General features: G+C 28.3%; 4 protein-coding genes across 7 annotated transcripts in view; 1 reads left to right on the top strand and 3 right to left on the bottom strand.

The window, feature by feature from the left end:
• Positions 1–643: 643 nt before the first annotated feature.
• On the bottom strand, positions 644–5,201 carry LOC130668352 (cell division cycle protein 16 homolog). The gene is made up of 10 exons (XM_057470598.1): positions 4,967–5,201; positions 4,530–4,682; positions 3,235–3,399; positions 2,988–3,147; positions 2,669–2,918; positions 1,998–2,077; positions 1,828–1,917; positions 1,453–1,762; positions 1,026–1,381; positions 644–964 (listed from the first exon to the last, which is right to left on the bottom strand). Exons 1-10 carry the CDS (start codon positions 5,075–5,077, stop codon positions 678–680), a joined length of 1,962 nt encoding a protein of 653 aa, XP_057326581.1. The 5' UTR covers positions 5,078–5,201; the 3' UTR covers positions 644–677.
• A 936-nt stretch (positions 5,202–6,137) lies between these two features.
• Positions 6,138–6,934, bottom strand: LOC130667717 (DNA-directed RNA polymerases I, II, and III subunit RPABC3-like). Its single transcript, XM_057469521.1, has 2 exons — positions 6,799–6,934; positions 6,138–6,725 (listed from the first exon to the last, which is right to left on the bottom strand). Exon 2 carries the CDS (start codon positions 6,688–6,690, stop codon positions 6,232–6,234), a length of 459 nt encoding a protein of 152 aa, XP_057325504.1. The 5' UTR covers positions 6,691–6,725; positions 6,799–6,934; the 3' UTR covers positions 6,138–6,231.
• A 2,387-nt stretch (positions 6,935–9,321) lies between these two features.
• On the bottom strand, positions 9,322–11,844 carry LOC130667709 (partner of Y14 and mago). The gene is made up of 3 exons (XM_057469506.1): positions 11,639–11,844; positions 11,327–11,423; positions 9,322–10,217 (listed from the first exon to the last, which is right to left on the bottom strand). The coding sequence occupies exons 1-3, from the start codon at positions 11,667–11,669 to the stop codon at positions 9,683–9,685; spliced, it is 663 nt and encodes a 220-aa protein (XP_057325489.1). The 5' UTR covers positions 11,670–11,844; the 3' UTR covers positions 9,322–9,682.
• Positions 11,845–13,860: 2,016 nt separating this feature from the next.
• Positions 13,861–21,930, top strand: part of LOC130667864 (uncharacterized) — a 49,404-nt gene continuing 41,334 nt past the window's right edge. The window contains exons 1-4 of one of the 4 annotated variants that reach the window (XM_057469742.1): positions 13,861–14,260; positions 18,907–19,094; positions 21,370–21,494; positions 21,634–21,877. In XM_057469742.1, coding sequence (XP_057325725.1) covers positions 18,953–19,094; positions 21,370–21,494; positions 21,634–21,877 — 511 coding nt within the window. In that variant the 5' untranslated portion in view covers positions 13,861–14,260; positions 18,907–18,952. Of the gene's footprint in view, positions 14,261–18,420; positions 19,095–21,369; positions 21,495–21,633; positions 21,878–21,930 lie in introns of those variants that run through there. The other 3 variants (XM_057469743.1, XM_057469741.1, XM_057469740.1) reach the window with 3 other exon arrangements.

The following is a 21,930-nucleotide window of genomic DNA, read 5'->3' as shown; positions in this document are numbered from 1 at the left end:
CAATTAATTATAAAAAAAAACAAAAATCTAAAAACATGCACATGTAGAAAATTTAATAAACTATAGGTGCAATTTGTTCAAATATTTTTTTTTCATTATTTATCATTATAAAAATAAACCAAAAATTAGAAGACGTCGGCTAACTTCAGTATCGTAAGTTCATGAGGGTGGATGTAGCAGACATCAGACAAATTTAAAATTTTAAATAAATAGGGTAAATAATTAATAAAATAAAATTTTTAAAAAGTGCGCGTTTGAAAAATTATAAAATCAATAAGTGCATTTTTTATAAATATTTTTTTATGAATTATTTACTCTATTTATTTCAAATTTTAAATTTGTTTGATGTCTGCTACATTCACATTCATAAATTCAAGATGTTCTACTGATTTTCTATGGATTTTTTATAGATGTTCTATGTATTTTCTATAGAATTTTTTCTATGGATTTTCAATCGATTTTTTTGAGAAAAAAGGATCATTAATTGCTAATTACATTACCATTATTTGAAAAAATAAAAATTACATTTAAAAATATTTATTTACGTTTTTATAAAATAGATTTTCTAAAAAGTGTGCACTTAAATGGAATTAAATTAAAGAAACTACTTTATAATAATAATTTATATTTATAAAAAAAAAAATGTATTTAAAAAAACCAGCATTTTATTAAATGATTTAATATTCAATATGCGCTGTCGAAGAGTCTAACATCTCAACCTCGGAGTCCATTTCACCAGACGAATAGTTAACGTCACTAGGACGTTCTGTTTGACGTGGTGCATTTTCTTCAGATTTACCAGTATTGTCATCACCCCAAGATGAAAATAAATTAACACGCAATTTATCAATTTCTTGTTCCGGAGCTCCTGCAGTTCCAGCTGCTGAATTTTCTGTTGTTTCCGTGGGTTCCGTTGTCAAAGGTACTTCTGGGAATTTGTATTTTGGCATTTCAGTTGGTGCATCTGCAATAATTATAACCAACAATAAATCATTTATTCATTAATTGTTAATAAAATAAATTACCTGGGAAAGGTGGACTTTCATCAATCAATTGTTCTAAAACATATCCTAGCATCGTCGTAGTAAAAGTGTCATCTCTCCTAAGACCAAGTGCTCGATGAAAAGCATCAACAGCTTCCTGTGTATTACCAATAAGCGCATGAATGAATCCAATTGCTGAATAAGTTGACGGATTTAGAGGATTTAGAACCAAAGCTTGTTGATGATAATCCAAAGCCTCCTCATATTTTTTCAATTTTCTACAAGTGTGTCCTAAATTATTGAGAAGCGGTTCCCATTTACTGGGTAAGACAATATTTTTTCCTCCGATTTGAATTTTACTCAGTGCTTCTTTAAATTGACGCTCTGCTGTCTTATAACTTCATCAAAAAAAAAATATTTTAATCTGATATTCACTTTAAAATTATTTAAAATAATTAAAATACTTTACTCTAGATTAGAAAATGAAATAACTCCGGTCTCATGAATGACAAACGGATCATTGGGCGCGATACTTTGAGCTTGTTGGAAAAACTTGTCAGCTAGTTTAAGATTATTTGTTAGCCCACACTCGAGTCCGATATACAAAAGAGGAAGATGACAGCCTTTCATCAATTGTGATGCTTTAAAATAGGCAGCCATTGCTTGATCATGTTCATTTTCTACAGCAAATGAGTGTCCGTATGCTAGCCAAGCTGGTCCGAATAGCCGATCCAGAGCTGTGGCTTTAGCCAAATATCTTCTTGCATGATCACTTTTTCCTGTTAATCATCAACCATTAACGAACTACTTCATGACTTTAATACTTAAGTATCAATAAACTTACCAATTGCAAAATAATAACATCCAACAGCGAACCATGCCAGTGCCATGTCAGGATACAAGTCGACAAGCTTATGAGCAAGATAAAATAATGCTGTAATTTATTTTAAATGATTTTCATTAATAATTATGTTGCATTATTAATAACTAAATAACTAAATAGTATCAACTAACCATTAGTTTTTTTTAGTTCTACTAAACAGGCAATGTGAACTGGTAGGCAACAATTGTGGTACGGATCTTTTTTTAAGATTCTATAGAAGAAAAAAAAATATTGATAAGTTAATAGCACTCTGGTGGATCCAAATTACGGTAATCTACCGCATTTTTGCAGTAATTTACGGTAAAATATGGCATTTTTATAGGAACTTTGCCGCAATTTACCGCGAAATTGCGACATTTTTATCGTAAGCACCGTACGATTTTTTAGTTTTACAGTTTTTACAGTGCAATACTTCACTTTATGGTAAAATACCGTAGGCTTGCTGCAAATTTACGGTGGAAATTCCGCACTTTAGCTGTGAAATACCGTACGTTTACAGTAATATGCTGTATTTTTGCCGTAAATTATAGTATTTAATCTAAAATACTTCACTTTACAGTAAAATACCGCAAGTTTACCGCAAATTTATGGCAAAAATGCCGTTCTTTTTCTGTGAAATACCACACGTGTGCCTTAAAATACCGTATTCTACCGTAAATTGCGGTATTTTATCGTAAAACACTTCACTTTTCGGTAAAATGCCGTAATCCTTCGGGATACCATAAATTACGGTAATTACTGTAATTTGGATCCACCAGGGAAGTAATAACTTAAAGTATGACATTATAAAAATTATTCTCACGTCTCAGTTAATGAAAAACACTGCTGATAATCACAATTATAATACAATCTTTCAGCTTTTGCTACTTGCATATCTAAATTATCCTGCAGTCTGTCCGTTACAAGAACACCTTTTGCACCACAAGTTATTGATAAATCATCCATAGGTGCTTGATATTTTTTCAATTTACTCTCATACAATAATTTAAGTAAATCACGATCTGCTTCTGAACACTGCTCGTTGAATGGCAATGAATCTAACAATTCTTTTTCTGTTGAAATAATTTTTTAAGAAAACTTTAAGATTGAAAGTGAAGTGATGGGTGATGATTATTATGTACCTTCTGCAGCTGAAAGCATTTGGTTTTGTACTAATGCTTCAAATGCTTGATAAGAATAGACATCGTAATGTAGAGCTTGTTTATAACAGTCTGCAGCTACTGATCTGTTATCAGTAGCTTCGTGCACTCGTCCTTTAACGTAAAATATCGAGCTCTGTACCTGATTAAATTATCAAGTAATGAAAATATTAATTATCATTTTTATCAATTTACTGAGTATTGTAGAAATTAGTGATTAAATGCTTACATTTTTTGGCGCATCTTGCATAAAATTTGTGTGCTCCATAAAACTAACACCGGTCTGTGACATACTCGTACATAATTCCGTTTCATTGATAATCTGGAGAGCTTCTGTGAACTCTTTAGCTTCAAGTAGACTTCTTATTGTTAAATAATGACACATTGAATCAGTCTGCAGATGTAAAAGTAAAAATAAATTATAAAATATTTACAATAAATTATTTACCTTTTCCAAGGATAGGAAAATGGAAGTAGACTACAAGGAAGAATAGACCAGGATCCGCAGTGAAGAGCTTGCGCTGCGGAGGAAGAGGACCAGCCACATCTGGTCCTGATTAACAATAAGAGGAAATTAAGGGACGAGACAGTGGAGGCGATGGACAAGTGGAGAAGAAAAAAAGGAAGAACAGCTGGCTCAGGAAAATAAAAGCGCTAAGTGGGGAGCCGGTGAAGGTGATTGTGGAGTATGTTAAGGAGTATGAGCAACAAATTGATCAAAAAACGGGGAAAAAGTGCAAAGAAGTGAAGTAAAATCAAGGATTGTCAAAGGAAACCAAAGATTAAAACTAGGAAGATAAAGAAATTAATACCCTATCAAAAAAATCCATGGGGAGTGTATGGAAACCCAGATAGGAAAGTATCGATTTATGTAAGAATCAATAGGAATTCATATAGGAGTATATGGATTTATATAAGAATCCATGTAGGAAACCATGGGTCTCTGGATTCCCGTATGGGAACTCCATACAGGACACTGTGGGTCCCTGAATTCTCATAGAGGAAACTCACATAGGAAGCTGTGGGTATCTAGATTCCCATCTAGGAACTTGACATAAGAACTAGGATATCTGAGTTTCTACATAAGTAATTTCTATAGAATCCGAGGTATCTGGATTTCTGTGTCTATCGTCTATTGATACGCGTATGGTAATAAAAGAACAGATTAATATTTTATTGGCAAGATATATTTTTTTTCATCAATTTGTTTTTATCAACAACGGGACGATTTTTGTTAATTTTCCTAATTCCTAATCCATACAAAATTTCCATATGGATTTAACATGGTATGGATTTCCATAGGAACCCATGTAAGAATCTATATCGAGATCTATGCTGGATTTCTATAGGAAACCATATGGAAATCAATCTGAAACCACCATGTAGGAACCCACATAGGACTCTAGGCTGAACTTCTACATGGATTTTTTGATAGAGTATATAAAAAAATATAAAGGAATAGTCTGTAAAAAACTAGTAGTTGTACGTAGTGAAGGGAATAAATAAATATATTTTAATATTTACCTTCTCCAAGCCACGGCTTCGGATTAAATGAGCAGCTCTGTGATATTGTTTCATCAAATACATACATTGTGCTAATGTACAAATATCCCTGGGTTCTTCATTGCTCAAAGAAACAACTTTATCAGCCCAGAATAATGCCGCGCTATACAAGTGCTAAATAAAATAATAATATATTATTAATAAATAATGATTTTGAAGTTAATAGACAATAGAAAATTTTTGGATATTTTTTAAACAAATCAATTAAAAAAACAACTAAAAATATGTGCGAGTAGAAAATTAAAAAAGCTACAGGTGCAATTTATTAAATACTTTTTTTAAAAATAATTTATCGTTTTTAAAAAAATTCAAAAATTATTAGACGTCGACTAACTACAGTATCCTTAATAAATAATATATATACTGATATAAATAAATTTATTAATTTGTTTACTTACTGAATCAATATAAGATTTGACTAGCTTTCTAAAATTGTCTAAATTAATATTTTTAGTGTCATTTAAATTTTGCATTCCATTGCAATCAATGTCAGACTCCAGTCGTGACATTTTAAATATTTTAAATCACCACAATTGTCTATTTTATACAATTTACTGTAATTATCAATAAAAATAATTAGAAAATTCAAATATATATTTCATTATTAAGGTTATGAACCGGTAACTAAAACGACTAAAACATTCTTATCATTATGACTAAATATCAGGATCTACTTTATCTACATCAATAATTAACTTAAAATATATATGTAAAAAATTGCAATAACTAAACTCTTCAATAAATAAATAAATGAATATGATCCTTAAGTTAGCAGACAGTTCAAATGTAGAAAATTAAAATATAGGTGTAATTTTTTTAAATACTTTTTTTTTTATAATTTATTGTTTTTCAAAAATATGAGTGTGAATGTAGCAGATATCAAAGAAATTTAAAATTATAAATAAATGAAGCAAATAATTAATAAAATAAAATTTTTTTAAAATGCGCATTTAAAAAGTTTTAAAATTAATAAGTGCATTTTTTATAAATATTATTTTATTAATTATTTACTCTATTTACTTATAAGTTTAAATTTCTCTGATGTCTGCTACATTCACACTCGTATTTTTTTTTTTTTATAAATATTCAATAATAAATACTCGAAAATTTAGTTGAATATTTATAAATTTTTTAGTATGAAAAAAAATTACTATGAGGACTTTCATATATTACATATTATTTTTATATGTATGCTAGTAAATAATTCAAATTCTCTGCTACTAAAGTAGGAGTATAAATATGAATGTAGCAGACATCAGACAATTTATTAATTTGAAATAAACAAATAATGAAATTTAAAAAAAAGCGCGTACGGATTTCGCATTTATCTATATATGCATTTTTTAATATTCACTCTACTTAAATTTTATTCATTTATTCTAAAATTTAAAAAATTGACAACTGGCTGCTACATTTACACTCATTCAAAAATCTAAAAATTATTAGACGTCAGCTAATTTAAGTATCATAAATAAATACGTAAAATTATAATTAACAACTGTTTATTTATAAAATATATCAGTACAAATCCATCAATTAATTTATCTAAATGCTAAGTAAATTTATTAAAAAAAAAAAAAGTTATCAGTTTCTCATTGAATGACAATATCCTAAGAGTAATTATAAAATAAATGTCTTAAAGATTTATAGTTAAATAAATAAACTAAAAGGCAAGTCGTTTCATTAGTAAGTACATATGTTGATCAATCTCAAATCCATGGAGATTGTTTGCATCGCCTTGGAGCCTCATGAGAAGTCCACCGAAAGAAACGTAAGCAGAAAGTCTACTTCCTGGTTCGTTTGTGGCTTCATCACCTTCCATACGATAAACTTTTCCTGACATGACGTACTCGAAACTGTCCGCTCGAGATCCGCCTGGTAGCTGCTCAATTGCTGCCCAATCTCCTCCATCAGGATAACCATCTTCTCGGAGTGTTGTCGCCAGAACCAGACGAAATTTGTCACCGAGTTCCATGGGGTAGAGCCAGCTGTTGATGTCCAGTATCAGATCCATTTTAAATGACTCAGACTCACAGTGCAATCGACTTACTCGATCGAATTTTTTTCCTTCAGGATCTATGTCCTTTACGTTAAAAATATCTTCAAATAAAACTCCAGCCATTTTATTGTTTGCTTATTATTTTTATTTATTTTTAACTGTAATAAGATTTGATTTTTTATTATTATTATTAATATTATAAATTTTTAAATTTTAAATTTAGCTACTCACTTTTACTCAAAGGCCTCAAAGGTTAGGTTGTTGATCCATGTGTTTTCGAACATATATATATAATATGTATATGTATATATGTGAAATTCAATACTCTCATATGGTCAAGTCCCTGTAAGTGGAAACTGTTCCAACGAAGTGAGACAGATGTCATCTCGTGCTTTTTCTTTTCCGAGTGATTTACTCGATTCTGCGCATTTTTTGTGCGGATTGAGTCGAGTAGAGTAGTTCAAATAAAATACAGGTGCCTCAATGAGTGTAATGTAGCAGATATGTAATGAGACAATTTATAAATTTGAAATAAATAAATAAAGGTGCATTCCGAAATGCGCTGCGAGTGCGTATTCTTTTTTTTTTAATATTTCAAATATTTTTCTATCAATTCTGCCGCCATTTATTTTGATTCACGAATTTTCATTTTTCTCCCATTTCCAATAAGTTATTTTTTAAATATCTAAATTTACCGCGCAAGCAATAAGAATAATTAATGACCGTGAAGTTAGCCGACACCCGCCATTTTAAAAATGAAAAAGCTTATAACTTTAGAAAAAAAAAAAAATTTTCAAATTTAAAAAAAATGCTCGTGTAGATTTTTAATTTTTCTCCAATTTCTAATAATTTATTTTTGAAATATTTAAATTTACCGAATATTAATTTATCTAAATTAATTAAAATAATGAAATTTAAAAAAATGCGCGTACGGATTTTGCATTTATCTAAACATGAATTTTTTAAGTTTCCTCTACTTACATTTTATTCATTTATTCTAAAATTTAAAAAATTGAAAATTGTCTGCTACATTCACACTCATGTATTTAATTAATAAAAAAATTGTTTCGTAATTGAAATTCAGAAGGAATAAAAAAAAGATCAAAAATAAAATGGGTGATTTATTAATTAAAAAAAATATAATATCTGCTAATCACTAGTTTTACTGCTAATAAGACTGAAATTACTTATTGATTAGATTATTAATGATAATTAACTTTGTATCTCTATAGCGAAGTAAAACATTAGTGTAAAAAAAAAGTAAAAAATTTTAAATATAAAGAAAAAAATACTCTAAGTCCGCATAAGTGTAAATGTAGCAGACATCAGAGAAATTTAAAATTATAAATAAATAGAGTTAATAATAAAAAAAATAATATTTACGAAAAATGCACTTTTTAAGTTCAAAATTTTTTTAATGTGCATTTTTTTAAAATTTCATTTCATTAATTATTTATAATTTTAAATTTGTCTGATGTCTGCTACATTTACACTCAGAAGTCCGCTGACACAATTGTTCGCGGTCGTGATTGATTAGACGATAGTGTACCCACGTTTCTTATTTTTTTTACCGGAGGATAGATTGTAAAAAAATAAAAAAAAAAAAAAAAAAAAAAAAAAAAAATAGCAAAAGCAAGTACCCGAGCGCCACTCGAACCAGCGCTACATGGGTTTGCAGACTGGTTTTTTTTTTAAATAAAGTTTATTTGCATTATAACAAAAATATACATCTTTATACAAAATACATACATAGGTTGCAAACAAAAAACTTAAACTCTACACCTGTACGGTAAGCGTGATGCATCACTGATTATTTAATGCTGGTCTCCAGGATTGGAGCTGCTTGCATTAATATTTTTCTCAGATACTATGATCCTTATGTTTAGGTTTAAATAATTTCGAGGTAAAAGCTTTTAGTACTCGTTAAGTATAAGAATATGGGTTTTGTCCATCGGTGAAAAAAAAATATAGGAAATGTTAGTAAAAAAACACCGTTGTACGATCTTATTTGTGCGAAAAAAAAAGAAAAGAAAAAAAAAGAAAAATAGCAAAACAAAAAAAAAAAAAAATAAAATAAAAATGGAGTAATGTGTAATGTTAGTTATCGGCTAATTCCAGCGTGGTTTGCAGACTGGTCTTCGCAACAACTCGGATAACAATGCTTGTGAGACCCACATCGCACTTTTTTGTACTTACTCTGACTCCAAGCAAAATTTCCGTTCCTAAATACTGTAGTAACGGAGAATTTGAATTGTTTACTAGCCTACACATAAAAGTGATGTTTAACATGTGAAAGTCTTCATAGTAATTTTTTTTCATATTAAAAAATTTATAAATATTCAACTAAATTTTCGAGTATTTATTATTGAATATTTATAAAAAAAATATGAGTGTGAATGCAGCAGACATCAGACAAATTCAAAATTATTAATAAATATAGTAAATAATTAAAAAAAAAAAATGCGCATTTAAAAAACTTTAAAATTAATAAGTGCATTTTTTTAAAAATATTCCTTTTCAAATTATTTACTCTACTTATTGATAATTTTAAATTTGTCTGATGTCTGCTATATTCACTCATAAAAAAATTGATTATTTAGTGTAGTCAGAGTTATAAAAAAAAAACGTAATTAAAATTAAAATTGTTCGGTCATTAACAATACTCAGCCATTCATTTTTACGTCAAAATTTATTGATGTAAAATGTAGTATATAATTTAAAAAAAAATTGTGTATACATAAATTCAATTCATGATTATTTATAGAGTAAATATTTAATTAACATGCGTTACATGGATGGTATCCAAATATTCGTAGTGAATATACTAGTAAACTAATCGATCACGATTTAAATTACAATGAAAATATATAAATATTATCTAATAAATTCTTTAAATATATATTCAGATATCTTGTTTCCTACACAATTAGTATCATATATTCTCTCATTAAGTAATTAAATATTATTTATAGTATTTTATATTTAAAGAAAAACTAATTTTCTTCATAAACATTTTATACAATTGGTCGAAATATTCATTAAAAAATAGGTAATATACAAATGGTAATATATATATTATTAATATTAATTGACACGTTAATTACTTAGTTAAAAATTACTGGTTGGATTCTAACAGTTGAATTTCGTCTAAAATATCTTTCTTTTTGGCTATTTTATCAACTATTTCTTTGTCAGGATTTTTTAAATCCCCGCTTTTTATTTTGCCCTCAAGCTGATCGATTTCGCGTATTTTCTTACGAAGATTTTTCAAACGTTTCATGCTGTCACTCAGCAGAGATGTCGTATCAATATGCGATGAGTTTGACGGCTCTGATTTTGGCGGTGATTTACTGCTATTACTGGCTGGTTTTTGTACTGATTTGTTGGTTGCTTTTTTATTATCAACGGTACTGACGTTATTAGTAAGATCAGTGACTGACATTTTCTCAACTTCATCAGCTAACGCATTTGTACTTTTGTTTTTTGATTTCTTTTTCTTCTTTTTAGTTTCATTCACGACAACCATACCAGGTATTATTCGTTTTTGATCGGCTTCAACTTTGGCTTTATGTGCTGCTACATATTCTGCAGACATACCTACTGGATATGATATCTTCTTTTTTTGAAATTGTTTTCCTAAACTTTCGTATCTATAAAAAAATATTAAAAATTATTATTATTAATTATTTATTAATTAAACTATGATCCTTTTTTAAATTAAAACAACTCTCAAATAATATTTTTAATAAGTATAATAAATTTCGATTGTTTTCTTCTCCACAAATTAATTTGTCTGAACAAATCATATAAAAATTTTTTTATCAGACCTAAGATACAATAAACTATTTATGGACAAAGAAAAAGACTTTCAAAATTACCCGGAAATTCTAAAAAATCTCATAATAAAAATAGTCTATTATACAAAATATAAATAATCTTCAAGTTAGCAGTCAATAAACAATTTCGGGATTTTTTTTTTTTTCACTAGTGAAATAAAAAGAAAAAACCTAAAAATATGCACATACAGAAAATTAAAAAAACTATAGGTGCAATTTTTTGAACTAGTTTTTTTTTTTTTAATTTATCGTTTCTAAAAAAACCCAAAAGTTATTAGACGTTTGCTAATTTCAGTATCATAAATATGAGTGTAAATATATCAAATGAAACAAATTTTTTAATTACAAATAAATGACTTATGTAATTAAAAGTATAAAAATTAAAAAAATGCACATATAGATTTGCAAATTCTATACATGCGGATATTTTAAATTTTATTCGATTTGAATTTACTTCACTTAAGGTGAGAAACCCAGCATCCGATCAGGGAACTAGTATTCAATCACTCATGTATTTTTATATCTATATTTACTAAATTTTACTGAATATATCTATACAAATACATGGAGTGATCGAATACTAGTTCCCTGATCGGGTACTAGGTCTTTTACCTCATTTCAAAATTACAAAAATTGTCAATTTTCAGTAACATTCGTCCTCATTAAAAATAAATGATACTAAAGTTTTTTAAATTTTCTACTGCGCATATTTTTAGTATTTTTTTGTCATTGATTTATTGGAGAAAAAATCCAAAAATTGTTAATTGTCTGTTAGCTTCGATCATTAAATATAATAATGAGATTTATAAAATTATTTGAATAATTACTTGACTATATCAATAATTTTAATGGCAAAATAAATTATCCGTGGATTTATTAACTATTAAAATACTTTTTGTAATTAAAATTTAAAAAATGCTTACAAAGGTACTTCTTCTTGAGGAACATATCCATCTCTAACACGTCTAGGTTTTCTCCAAGTACCATCAGGACGTTGACTAGCCGGAATAAAAGTTCCACCTTTAAATAAAAAATTAAATAATTACTTAATTAATTAATAATTACCAGCTGTCAAATAACAACTACAATTATTAATATACAAATTAAAATGTAGGTACGGTATTCAAGTACAAGCTATCATTAGTAAAGTTGTTTATACTCAACTGTACAGGTTATAAATATTATTTATATTATTTACTAGAGTTAATTTACAAGACAAACGAAAAATATATTACCTTGATCATCCTTGATATATGAAGATGCCATTGCTATTAAATAAATAGATACTCAATAAAAGTTTAATTGATGTTTTTTTAAAATAAGTACTTGAAAAATTTATGGAGCTAGTCTACTGCGCACGACGCACGTTCGCCATCGAATTTAATTAGCTAATGATTGAGTATTGATGATGACTCTTGATGACTGTTTGGTCTGTTTGCTGTTGGTTGGCTGGAAAAATAATTGATGATTTTTATGAGACAGCCGACAACCAACACAGCACCATCTATCATGAGGATTTTGAATCTTACAGTTCATTGAGAACTGAGAATTAGCTTGCAGCTCGTGCTCGTTGTCTTGTTGGTTCGACCGTCGAAGGCTGAGCCGCACAAGCCGACTTTTTAATTTTACTTTTCTTTTAATTTATTTATCAATTGTTATTACATAAATTTTTATGGCTTCCAAAAAAAATTGTAAGACAAACTTTATCTGAAGATTTTGATATTTTGAGTGTCATAATTATTCAGGGCGAAATTATAAAATTCGTCAGAACTGACCAGCGTTAAATTGCGATCCTGAAGCTAGCAGACAATTAACAATTTTTGAATTTTTTTTTCAACAAATCAATTGCAAAAAAAAAGAAACTAAAACTATGCACAAGTAGAAAATTAAAAAAGCTACAGGTGCAATTTTTGAAATATTTTTTTTTTATAATTTATTGTTTTTAAAACAATTCAAAAATTATTAAACGTCGGCTAACTTCAGTATCGTCCTTAAATTCAGTTGCTTGAGCAAGCAGTTGTCATATAGAATAGACGATAGTTAAATAATTAAAAGTGATAAAATTATATATTAATATAAATGATTTACTTGGAAAAAAATTATTGACAATAATTGTAGTTCAACTTTTAATTATTTATGTTATGTTCAATAACTAATGTCGTTTCAATCAGTAAAATTATGATTTTAAAGTTTAAACTGCTATAATTAACAGTTAACCGTTAAAATATACTGCTCGACTATTTAAAATTACTACTTAAACCTTAAAAAACTACAAGACACTTGTCAAAAAAATGCATCTGTTATTCATTTCTTACGTTCTACTCCATAATATTTGCTGAGATTCGTTCTAGGCGCGCTGTTGACGAGAATCTCGGTAATATTTACTAATATTTTTTTTCCGTGTAGGTTTTTTTGTCATATAAGTTTTGAATAAATATTTAAAGTTAGTTATCTAGTGTCATGTGCTCTAAAGATGAGCGTGAATTTGATTGACGGTTAGCAATTTTTAAAATTTTGGAATAAAGGAATAAAATGTAAGAAGAATAAAAATTAAAAAATGCGCACTTGGATAATTGAAAAACTATAGTACGAGCATTTTTTAAAAATTTCATTACTTTAATTAATTTATTTATTTATTTATTTAAAATTCATAAATTGTCATATCTGTTACACTGTTAATATTATTACTTTTTTTTTAAATATCAGTTAAGTGTTGGATCCTTCTGAACATTTCTCGATTTGGTGAATCAACTGCTAGCTTTTATTATTTTATTTGAAACACATATTTATATATATAAATTTTTTATTCTCTGCGATGTTTGTATTCTGTATCTATAAATATATCGTGTAATTTACTTTATTTAAATTTTTTTGCCGCCACTATTAACAGACACATTGACTACAGTCGATAATAGTCAGCTTCGATAACTATCGACTATAAGTAACTTACAGTTTATAACATAAAGCGCGGAAAATTTGAATTTAAAATTCTTTTTTTTTCTCTAAAAAATTTGAATATTTTATGTTTGAATTTATTGAGATATTTAATATTTCTTACGATATTTAATGATAATTTGAAATAAATACGATAATATTTACCATGTACCTAAACGGATCGTTAATGAATTAATAAAGTTAATCATACGTGAATAAATTTACTCATAACTTGGCATATTAATTGGCGAAATATTTATTCACGTAATATATCGATGCAAGTAATGTTGTCACACAACAATCAACACAAACATTAAAACCACGTTCTGTGTCATGGACAATATATTGTATTTACTGAAACGGAAGTGGATCAACAACACAATCGGAATCGGAAGTAATTTTAGTTTGTACCTACGGACTCAGCTATTCATTGTTTTTTTTTCTCTCTTCCTCTATATACACAAACAACCACCTTCACACATACACACATATATTTACCTTTACACACATATATACTTATGCAATGAAAAACTTTTGTCATCGAAAGTTTTACATAAATGTAATTCTAAAAAAGACAGTTATTTTACCATTACCGCTTTATAATACAGGTAGTAGTTTAAATTAACATCAACTTTGGGAATATCGTTCATGAAATAACATTGATTCAGTCTGCATTACGTTTCTGTCACCTCGAGATATGTTTCACTTTTCGCTTCGTATATTTGTTGAAGTGTTAAATTAATAACGAATTATTATTATTATTTATGCATATGCTTTTATTATTATTATTATTATAATACTATTATCACTAGAAATGTTAATTTTGATAATTTAGTGAGCAACTTGAATTCATTAATTGTGTGATTGAATTATACGTTTATTTAATCCATATTCAAGTATTTTTATTCAAGTGTTTAATGCAGGTAATTAGTTTATTGTTAATAATAAAATAAGTAATTGAAAATATTTTTTAAGAAATATCTATAAAATAATTTAATTAATTAATATAAGTTTTGATAAAATATTGTTATAGTTTACATGTTTCACACTTAAAACGTGATGGAAAAGTTATTTCTGGAATTTAGCTAGGTGAGTGTACAACAAAATGAATCTGGTGCATTCTCTTGAAAATTCCTGAATTCAGGGGTTTTAGAGCGTTGGGGAGGAAAGGAAATGGCAGTGCTTTGCTTGGGTTTTACGAATATACTATGCGCTATCTACCATTCGTTTTCTCGGTAAATTCAACGTATTACACATTTATATATGTATATATATATTCGTGAGCACGAGGAAACTGAGGTGTCGTGATTAAACTCCGGGCACACCAGTGGGGTATTAAGCCCGGAAGATTGATTTCCAAGAGGATTCACCAGGAGTGCCTAGAAGAAATGTATATGTGAGAAAGGGAAAATGGGGTATAGTAGTTGAGATAAACGAGAACAAAGAGATCGAGATAAGAGGGTGAGAGAAAGAGAAGTTGTGAAAACATTATATCTAGTGGAGTATACTATATAGGCTTTTATTACTTTTTTTTTTTTAACAAATACCAATGGATTCACATCAATGTGTAAGAGATCGAAAGTAGCGTTATTTATGTTTTCCTCTCGGTATCGTGAAGATAGATGTCCAGAGCTGGTGAAAAAAAAGCATTTAAAAATAATCGATTGAAAATAAAATTAGATAGGAAAATAAGTTCAAAATAGACGAGAAGTTTGAAAGTAGACCTAGGGTAAAATATTCTTTAAAATATCAATAAATTTTATAAAAGTAACTTTTTTTTTTTTTAATATTGTTTTCTTAAGGTCTTTTTCATTATTAGTGAAGTATGTTTTGGTAATGAATATAGGTAACGATTTTAAGAGTTTTTACTGGAGAGTATTGAAAATAGAAATTTTTTTTCTAAAGTTTGTATTCATATTTTAATAAGAAACACGGAGAAAAATGGGCTTAAGAAGTTATAATTTCAAACACTAATTTTTAAAGTTTATTTTTTTTCGTGTACAAAAAATATTATACACTTAAAACCTACCGATAAATTGTAGTGATTATTATTTATCTAAATTAGGAATTATAGAAGAAAATAAAAAATTTTCAGAGGCTCATAATCATAATTATAATGCAGCATAATAATTTTTGACTACTCAACTTCCTGTTTCAAGTTTGGTCAACAGCATAATAAAAATTAGTAGATTTCTTAAGCCCATTTTTCTGTGTTTTTTAAAAATATGAATGCATACTTTCAAGAAAAAAATTGTCATTAATAACGAAGAATAAATTAGTGAAATTTAATTCCTGTAATAATTTATAGATTTTTATGTCGTGTGATAGATCTGTAAGAAGCTTACCCGATAAGATAATTAGTATCTTGAAATATTAAAAATTAATAATAATAGTCTCTTGAAGGGTTGATGTAATATTGATGGTATAATGTTCAAAACTTTGTCCAAGATCCTACACTATACAGGCATCAGTTTAGAAGAGAGAGAGTTAAGTTACTAACCAATCGATTCTTCAATCAACTGTTAGTACCATAAACTTCACTGGATCCAAGTTTGAACACTTGCATACTATATCTTGGAAATTTGCACTAAAATAATATAATATCATAATAGAGTTACACAGGAGAGTGTGTGATATAATAATGTAAGAATTTTTTTTTACAAGTCTATAGGGACATTTTAAAATCGCTATTCTGTAGGTGAAATATATATTTTGGAGGGTAAGACCCCAGTGAGAAGATTATCGAAAGTAATAAAAGTAAAAGAGTTGATCCGTTTTTTTTATTTGCATTTTTAGTACGTAGTTGTAGCAGAAGATAATGTGATGGTTGTGGGTTATATATGTATATAGGTAGAAGGGTTAACTGTAGAATTATCGAGAAAAAAATTTAACAAAAAATATCATTAGCACCGCTAAGTAGGAGGATTACTCGCGTACTGACTTTGACTATAAAACGGTGGTAAAAGGGGATGGTTTTAAAAGCAATGATATATATGTATTTATATATTAGGGTCATCCAAAAGAACCGGCTAATTTTTTATAAAAATTTAAGCATTTTAAGAACTTCTTCGCTGATTTTTAGAGAGGGTTCTTAAAATGCGTACAGCTTTGCAATTTTCACTCGACATTAAAAAAAAAAAAAAAAAAACAATAAGTCGGTATTTCCTTGGATACTAATGTCCATTTTAAAAATGACAAATTTCTGTTGTTTTTTAGTTCATCGATTGATGACTGTATCTCATGTTTCTGAAAACATAACCAATTATATATTGATAAATGAGTGATAATTTATATTCATGACAAAAGACTCATTTGCGTTGTGTTGATTAATATGTATTAATTTATGATACTGTCAACTTAATAGAAGTTAACAAATTAACAAAAAAAAATGTATTCTCATTTTTTCTTTACTGATATATTGATTTTGTAAATTAAATTAGAACAATAATGTCAATGATCAATTATCCAATTTTTATTTAATGAAAAAGGATTATTTTGATTTTTTTACGTCAAAATATTTATTTTACATTTAACAGTTTGCTATATTGCAAAGGTCTTTAGCATGACACGTAAAATTTTTTATTCATCTATCAGTTATTCAATTGGAATTTATTCGATTGCTTTAGAACTGTAGCTTTAGTCCGCGTTTATTCAATTAAACTGCATAGTTTTACGATGAAAAACAGAATTAGTTGCAACAATCCAAAGTATATGTACAAGTATTGATGCATTGATTTTTTTAATTAAATTTACGTATGAAAAATTTTGTCATAAAATCCAATTATATATCGCGTATGTTATAATTAATAAATTCAATTATCCTCAAATCCTCGTATTTACTACCACGTCATAAACATTTTTTTTTTTTTTTCAAGTAGTAGAATATCTATGCATATTTTTCATTTTCCATTAAGGTAAAAGACCTAGTTCTCATTCAAAGGACCACTACTCGATGATTCCATACATTTGTATACCTACACTGTAAAAAATCCGGAGTGAATTCGGAGTGAAATTAAATCCGAATTCACTCCGCCACTCGGAGTTCCGGAGTTTTGAAAAAAATCACTCCGCATGCGGAGTGAATTGGGAGTTTCTTTTTAGCGGAGTGATCTCGGAGTGACGCGGATTTTATTTCACTCCCAATTCACTCCGGTCCGGAGTTTTAATACTTAAATAAATTTATACTAATTTATATTAAACTGCTAAACAATGTGTGTGTGTGTGTACGAGTGTGTGTTTGCGTCCATGTGTGTGTTTGGGTGTGTGCAGGTGTTTGTGTGCGTGTGTGCAAATTTGTGCTTGTGTACAAATGTATGCGTGTGTGTTCGATTGTGTGCTTGTGTGCAAATTTGTGCGTGCGTGTGTGTGCGAGTGCGCGTGTGTGCCTAAATATGTATGTGCGTATGTGTGTGCATATCAGCTGATCAATAATGTAATACGCGAATTTTTACTTCGATTTTATTGAGTGGAGTTATTTTTATTAATAATATTTTCAAAACTCCGCTCCGGAGTGAATTTCACTCCGGAGGGATTAAATTAATAAAAAATTATCTACTCCGCGAAAACTCCCCTGCGGAGTGAATTTCACTCCGAGGGGAGTGAATAATAAAAAATTCATTCACTCCGCATTCACTCCGGATTTAATCCGCATTCACTCCGCGAATTTTTTACACTGTATATTCACGCAAATTTAGTAAATATACAAGTACACGTGATCTGCTAATAGTTCTCCGATCGGGTACTGGGCTCTTATCTTATAAAGTAATTTTAAAAGTACTTACTCGAAAAAAAATTAATTCTATGTTAAATTAAAGGTGAACTGAAATTGTGAATACTAAATTTTTTTTCTTTTACTCCAAAGTTAATTTTACACTGTGAAAAATCAGGAGAGTCACTCAAGTTCCAGAGTTTTAGAAAAAATCACTTCGCATACGGAGTTGGTTTTTCCAGCGGAGTGATTTCGGAATGATCTGGATTTTTTTAGGTCCGCATTCACTCCGGTTCAGAGTTTTAGTATTAAAAAAAAACTCGCTTCAGGAGTTAATTTCACTTTGAACCGGAGTTTCAAAATTACAATAAACTCTCCTTCGAAGTGAATTTTACTCCAAGGGCATTAAAGAAATACACAGTCATTCGCTCCGCATTCCCTCCGGATTTAACCCGCGTTCACTCCGCAAATTTTTTCAATGTATAGATGGATATGTGTTAAATATCATAAACAGAGGGTGAGGGCAGGTGACTGTAGCAGTAGACACGTACTTAAAATATTATCAAGATTGGTAAGTGTATTTGCACATCGGATCTATAAATCTATTGTATTGCTCGTTTTCAGCAAGAACGTATATATTTCTTAAAATAAGGATCTTTTTAAGTATAAATTTTATCGTTTGTTTAAAAATATGTATGATGGCTTATTTTAGGTTCTTATTAAATTCTTTCAAGCGTAAATTATTACTCCAGTTTTGTATTTATTTCGGTATCGTTATCTTTCAAATACATCCAAATATTTTACAAATATTTACGTAAGCATGTTAAAATTTTTTTATTCGCTTCGTTTATTTTTTTACAGATTTTTTTTTATTATTGTTTTATTTGAAACGGATATAAAAATTAATATGGGTTGTTCAACGAGCGCGACATCCGGCAAAGGCAGCGGAACTCGTTTAATCGCAACAAAGCTTACATTTACGTGTGAGCAATTGGAAAATCTCAATGGTTTTTTTCGTAAAACAGTCGAATCTGCTATTAATGATAAAGGTAATTTTTATTATTATTTAATAATTGAATACAAGTCTAAAAAAAAGCTAAATATAACTCCATCTTTGGTTTAAATTTCAAATTAGTTGAGCGTTAGATTGAACTGTTAATTAATTTTTTATTTGAAAAGGCAGTTGATTTTCCAACTTGTTCATTTGTCAAAGCATAAATTAATGGCAACATTTACAAGAACAAAGTCTATAATAATAACTATCTTATTTTTTGAGGTCGAGCTGTTACTTTTACTGGGAACAGTCTTTTCATTTTATTTTATTTTATATTTTATATCTATTATTAATTTATATAATTAGACATTTAATTAAAATTATTTGATTTACTTATGAATAATGTTAAAAAAAAAAAAAAAAAAAAAAAAAAAAAAAAAAAATACTCACACCACGGGATTCGATCCCTGCCTGATGGGTAACAGGACAGGAATGTACCACCACCGCGGGATTTGTGCTGGTGAAAATTCCTGGCTGACTAATTTTTTCGCAGAATGATTCAGAATATGCTAAAACTACGACAACCGAAAAAATCCATCAAAAAAGTGCGTCGCAAATATGTTTTTTTATAACAAAATGGTCGAAATTCCGGTTTAACGCAAATATCTAACAAACTATAGCACATGGATAAAAAAACCCTTAATAAAACTTAGAGAAAAAAAAATAATGAATAAAATGAGCCTTTATTTAAGTTCCTACGAGCTATAATTTGTAAATTATTTAAATGTTAATTAATTTTCTCGTCAACTCGATGTTATGTTTTATACGTCAGCTGTCCCGACGTCGAAACTTGCCGAAGCGTGACGATGTACGTCGAAGCTGCTCGCGCGCTCGTTCGAGAAATTTAAAATTTGAAAAATTACTTTTTATTTTCTAGCTGAAAGTCATTGATATTTTATTTAACGAAAAAATTAAATAGTAATTAAATTTATATTCCTATGAAAAATAATTAAATGGTTCAATTCTTAGTTTAAATATTTTAAACAATATTAAAAACTAAAAATATGTTCTTTTCTGTAATTTATTTTATTTTTTATTAAAATCGATTGTCTTATTATGATAATATCTTAAAATTATAAATAAAAGTTAGCTTATAATTAAATATATACATATTATACCTTAGAACAAAATTTAAAATATTTCTATAAAATTATTTATTCCAACAAAAGTATTAATGTAATATAATTTGCTTATCAACTGCTATTGATTATGCTCGTAATGGTCCTACTGGATCAGCTTGTATTATTAGTGACAATGAAGACGTGTTAATATTAACCGTCTCATTTTCAAATAAAGAGGACACAATTTGTTTTATTAAAATATCGAAAAGAAATAAACAATCTAATTAGTTTATTCGCAATTTGATAGACAAACATCAAGAAATTCAGAAAATTTTGCCATTCATAAGATCATTTTGTGGATGCAAAACAACGTCATCTTTTTCAAAAAATTGGTCCGAAAACTGCAGCAAATATTTAAAAAAAAAAAATATACATAATAATAATATGGAAAAATTTATTTGTATATTTTTTAATTCGTCATCTACTTCTCAACATATAATTACAGCTGGGGAACAACTTCTGCTAATGATTTATAAAGTACCTAATTCTGTAGTCTCACTTGATAAATTCCGTTGGATCGCTTACATATAAATAATTTACAAATTACAGCTCGTAGGAACTTAAATAAGAGCTCATTTTATTCATTATTTTTTTTTTCTCTTAGTTTTATTAAGGGCTTTTTTTATCCATGTGCTATAGTTTGTTAGATATTTGCGTAAAACCGGAATTTTGACCATTTTGTTATAAAAAAACATATTTGCGACGCACTTTTTTGTTGGATTTTTTTCGGTTGTCGTAGTTTTAGCATATTCTGAATCATTCTGTGAAAAAATTAGTCGGCCAGGAATTTTCACCAGCACAAATCCTTATCTCGACTGGACTAAAGAAATATTTTTAAATGCTAAGAAATCCTATCAGTGTGTATAAAAATTTAATGGTTAAATATTCTGTGTCGATTATTTGATACCATCAAGTGTGAATTTAACTAAAGTTGAATGTATTATCTGATCTCAACAAGTGCTAAACTTGTATTACCGTTTGACACAAGTACAATGTGTTAAATTAACATACAAAATTGAGTGGACCGTTTGGGACATGTGATTTGTTTTAAATTTAACACATATTTTTCAACTGTGTCCCTCTATTCAATTATTTAATATCGCCGTACTGTCAGCTGATGAAATTAATATGTAATTTCAATTTTTTTAGATATGAAAAAAATAGAAGCAACTGTTGAGAGATTAATGCAACGTCTGTTAACAACAGTAGGAAACTTAGATCCCAGATTTTCTTCAATGTTTTTGGTATCTTTGAATGAAAATCGTCGAGTCAAGGTACTTAATAAAAATAATTTTTAATAAATTATATTTTCCACCATGTATTTATATTTTATAATAAGAGTAATCATTTAATTACAATTAAAAATTCCGCCAAACGGATTTATTTATCCACTTTTACAAATAAAAATTTTAGCAATTGAAATTCGAGTATTTACTTCGTATTGATGCACTCTCAAGTCCATCGATCGACCCTAACATGAATACAGCAACAGTAGTAAGTGTAGAAGAAGATGCAGCTCTACCAGGATTTGCAAGACTTGGTATTCGTGGAGTAGACATTGAATCGTGGGTTGAGTTTCTCGGTCCTGGTGGAAGATTGAGGAGAGATCTCGTGAAAGCCAAACTCGTAAACTTATTGGCAGCTGCTACAAAACAAGGTACCAAGTTGGAAGTTGGGTTTTCACACGAATTGCATTTGTATTCGCCATCT

Source organism: Microplitis mediator, chromosome 5 (genome assembly GCF_029852145.1).
Source record: "Microplitis mediator isolate UGA2020A chromosome 5, iyMicMedi2.1, whole genome shotgun sequence".
NCBI classification, from domain to species: domain Eukaryota; kingdom Metazoa; phylum Arthropoda; class Insecta; order Hymenoptera; family Braconidae; genus Microplitis; species Microplitis mediator.
Note: the sequence above shows the minus strand (reverse complement) of the source record. Positions and strands in the feature narration are given on the sequence as shown.